Consider the following 4,070-nt stretch of genomic DNA (forward strand, 5'->3'; position numbering starts at 1 on the left):
AATGTTACTCATCGTGTCAACCGGTATTGTTACTTCCTAAGTATCTCACGTTACACGCTACTGGAGGGAGGATAAGGACAATCCAATTAGCTTGTTTATTAAGTAGGGCACGGGGCGAACCAGTAGGAAATGCTAGCGTTTGTGAAAGTGAGCTAGCTGGGTTAGCACTAGCCAACTGAGCTAGCTTTTCTTACACTGATTTCCTGTGACAATCAGTAAGGTAAACATTAGTTAGCCACAAACCGAGAAAATGTAAAATTTACAGCTATAAAAAAGCATAAGAAATATCCATTACTTATAAATAATTTTACTCTTACCTTGATTATGTGACCAGCTAACGGTAGTAAGTGATCACCAGCTCCCTCGCTCACTTTAGGCTAATCTGCTAGTTTAGCTTCCACAGGCCACGCCCCCGGAGTGTGATGCCTTCAAGGTCCACGGAGATGTTGTAATTATGGAATATAGTGTACATACTGTGATGCATTCTGGGATATGCGTCAATATGTTGCAACATTGTAAACACAAATATTGCCCCAAATGTACTACTACTGAATAACTCCACACCACAGTCACTCAAAATTATTTTACATAGTTACATAGTTCATTCTGGCGTTATTGACATCGAAATTTGTATTTCAAAGTTTTTTGTCTGATGTTCTGAAATGATCTTACTGTAAATGTGGACTTTACTGAGGGCTCATAAAGTCAAAACGATACCATGGTTCATCCAACTGACGTGGAAAATGTGGGAAGATGCTGGAAGCGTTATAATCAGACAATAGTTCCTACCTTCACAACTAGAGGGCAATATGACTATTGTACATGACACATACTACATACAGCAGGTTTTCTTTCTTATGTCTGAGACTGTGGGCCTCCTCTCAGACAAAGCATGGAAAAAGGCGCCCCTTAAAAGCCCCCTTAATTTACTTGCTTAGTTTCGCTCAATTCCTGGATACCTGTGGGAACATTATCATGTTATGATTGTAATTTGATCCCATAAGACACTCAACAACACAACTTCAGACTACACAAAATACATAATAAGGTCTGTCTTAAGGCATTTATTAGTTTTTGACTCTGGGAAAGACAGTAAACTTCTCACAAAACGTCATACCAATAATTGAATATTGGTTCACTCTCCCTTTTGTTAAGGCAAATCACTACAGACAGTTAGCACACATTTAAGGCCAAATCTAGTCAAAATGTGAATTCTGACATAACTGACATGAATAATCTCATACATATCCAAATATACCTAAATGTTCTAGGAGGTAATCATGCTTTGGTTAATGTGTTTTTGAACCATGCTGTACATCCTGCTAACTTCCACTGAATCACTACACAGTCTCAAGCCAAAAGAAACACTGGATTGGGTAGACGATGAGCAGTGCGTGTGAGGGGAAGTGGGCATAGACAATCACGAGAGAACAATGGGTAGTCAAAAACATTATTTTAATTACTGGAAATTTAAATGATTTGACAATAATCCATGTTGTGTCTAAAATTTTATTTCAATGAATGGTTATTTGCATCGTCATCATTTCTTTTAAAATAAAGCTACAGACAGTATACTTTTATTACTGGAGAGTGTGAACATGTATTTTGATGGTATTTCATTCTTTAGGCACAAAGCATTTAACAAAAATCACACGTTTAAGCCTTCAATGTTTTGAGCCTGTGTGACTTTCCAGTGCTCTTTAAACAAGCATTACTGTATGTTCTCCACACAAACATCACAACACTTTTGTTGTTTGTTTTTTTTAGCAGCCACCTCTTTTACCTTCATATAGGGATCTCAAACCATAAACTCCCAGTGTTTGCAAAGGGTCATAGCTCATCAGTCTTTACTTTACTGTCAACATTCCCTCTTTGCGATCGCTCCTCTGTTGGTACTTTAAACGCCACGTAAGGACACGTCCTGGTGTTCAGACAGACCAGCTTCTTCAGTGTGGCAGAGTTCACTATGTCAAAGCCGACTTTGCCTCCAAAGGTGCTGGGCTTCCAGTAATCTGGAGAACATATAGGGTTTCCCATGAGGCCTTTAAGGGAGAAGGGGGCACCCATCTCCACCATGCTCTCTCCAAATATGGACCCCGGTCGTGTTTCCTCCAACATCAAACCAGGATAAAATTCAACAGCATCAATGTCACCGTAGAACTCTTCAAGCTCGCGGGCTATCTCCTCGTTACCTGAAAATGGTAACCACAAGAATTGCAGTTAATAAAAATTCAGCTGATCATTTATGAGAATTATAATAACTTTGGTGACTTCCTGACTTTTCCACGTGAGCCATCATTACGTTAAAAAATGGCTATTTGTCCAATAGTTTGGTTTATGACCAAAGAGCTGCAAAACTAATTCCCATCAGCCTCCAAGAATGTATGTTCAGCTGCTCTTATGGACTTGTAAAAGTCGTAAATCACATGGTTTGAAGGTTGCACTTCGTGTTGTGTGGTCTGTACACAGAACAAGTTTTTCTTACTAGTGAACTGTCTGAACGATGTGTATGGCTTAAGGTTAAAGCGCTTCCTGTACTCGTTGAAGGGCTGCAAGCGGAGTTGGCGGGACTCCTTGATGGTGCTCACAGCCACTTTGGTCACCACAGCATTGATGTTATGGCCACCACCAATCTGTAGGACAAAGGTTTGAGAATTAAATGAATCATTTAAAATAAGAAATCTTGAATATGATATTTTGTTTATTTAGACTGATTTTAATTCCAGGGGAATATTTAAATGTTCAATATGAAACATCCATCAGATTTAATACATTGCCCATGCCCTGTTATTTTCTGGTTGCCCATCACACACTATTAGAATCAGTTTAGCTAAATTACGCTAAATTCAATTTGTTATGTATTATGGTATGTATTTTCGTTCCACATCACAGTGTTGAATTATCCTTAAAGCATTTTATTATCATAAAGCACTTTGGTCATGTGGATGTGCTGCTGGGTTGTATATGCTTACATGTGAAGTTTCAAGAGTGTACACTGATGTAGGGTAGTAAATGCAATGATCCATGTAAAGACAGTAACTATTAAACATTCATTCTTTTTCCAGCCAGTACATAAATGTATGTATGTGGCAAAAAGGGAACCCAAAAACAATATTATTATTTGTTTCTGGTTAGCGTAAAAATCATTTTTGTAGCTTTGACTGCTATAGTCTTCCCTTTATTAAAAGGTCAACTTTGTGATAACAATCCCCACCAACTTCAGTTAATCATACAACAGTACAAACACATTAGTGACCCTCAGTTATCAGCAGGATATACACCCAGCAAAACAGGAACACAATAAGAAAGAAGAAAACTTTACATGCATATCTATAGCAAGCAATACAGTACATTATATGCCATAGTTATAACTAACAAAGAGTCAGTTTTCAAAAAACAATGGAATTGATGATTCTTTGCATATTTATTATGTTACATTGTCTTGTTTGTTACCTGGCCAGCAGGTTGCCGAGAGAAGGCATCCACCAGCTTCTCAATGCCGTATCGTGTGAGAACAGAAGTGTTGAAGATGAACTGTGTGTATGACAGTTCATCTCCATTAATATGGAAGCTGTCAGGCATCAAGGGGTGCCAGTGGTAGAGCTGGCTGAACTCCAGAGAGATACGGTTCGAATACTGGAATTGGGAGTTATACAGCAGGGTGGGATCAAACTTCAACTGCAGCAGGTATCCACTGAGGTGCTGCACATACTCCTCTATCACTATTTTTATAGTCTCACCTGAGAGAAACATGCAGAGACACATAGAGGGAGAGCAGACAGGTTCAAATTAAACAACCCACCTGAGTCATGACTGAACAGGTTCACACAAGTTATCTCAAATAACTGAATAATATTATCATCAATGAGCTTATGTGTAAGTGTGCGGACACTAAAAAAACGTCAAGTAGACCAGCCCTAGACTAACACATTTAAAAAATAATAATATATATATATATATAAAGGAATAGTTTGATTTTATCTATCTAAATGTTAAGCTATAGCCAGCTGCCGGTTAACTTATCTTCGAATAAAGACTGAAAACAGGCAGAAACTACGGAAGCCCAAAGC

The 4,070-nt window shown here is 38.4% G+C and overlaps 1 protein-coding gene across 1 annotated transcript; it reads right to left on the reverse strand.

Moving 5' to 3' along the window:
• Positions 1-1,436: 1,436 nt before the first annotated feature.
• Positions 1,437-3,768, reverse strand: LOC119890902 (prostaglandin G/H synthase 1-like). Its single transcript, XM_038702316.1, has 3 exons — positions 3,454-3,768; positions 2,486-2,633; positions 1,437-2,192 (listed from the first exon to the last, which is right to left on the reverse strand). Exons 1-3 carry the CDS (start codon positions 3,763-3,765, stop codon positions 1,831-1,833), a joined length of 822 nt encoding a protein of 273 aa, XP_038558244.1. The 5' UTR covers positions 3,766-3,768; the 3' UTR covers positions 1,437-1,830.
• Between the last annotated feature and the right edge of the window lie 302 nt (positions 3,769-4,070).

Source organism: Micropterus salmoides, unplaced genomic scaffold, assembly GCF_014851395.1.
Source record: "Micropterus salmoides isolate LMB-PRFRI ecotype aquatic unplaced genomic scaffold, ASM1485139v1 Ms_hic_scaffold_611, whole genome shotgun sequence".
Classification (NCBI taxonomy): Eukaryota; Metazoa; Chordata; class Actinopteri; order Centrarchiformes; family Centrarchidae; genus Micropterus; species Micropterus salmoides.

Bases quoted from the DNA above. Each gene is read 5' to 3' on its own strand.
- LOC119890902 (XM_038702316.1), bottom strand. From the start codon at position 3,765: ATGTGTCTCTGCATGTTTCTCTCAGGTGAGACTATAAAAATAGTGATA. The intron at 2,634-3,453 runs GTAACAAACAAG...TTTGTCCTACAG, and splicing joins CTCGGCAACCTGCTGGCCAG to ATTGGTGGTGGCCATAACAT. The intron at 2,193-2,485 runs GTAAGAAAAACT...TACCATTTTCAG, and splicing joins ATCGTTCAGACAGTTCACTA to GTAACGAGGAGATAGCCCGC.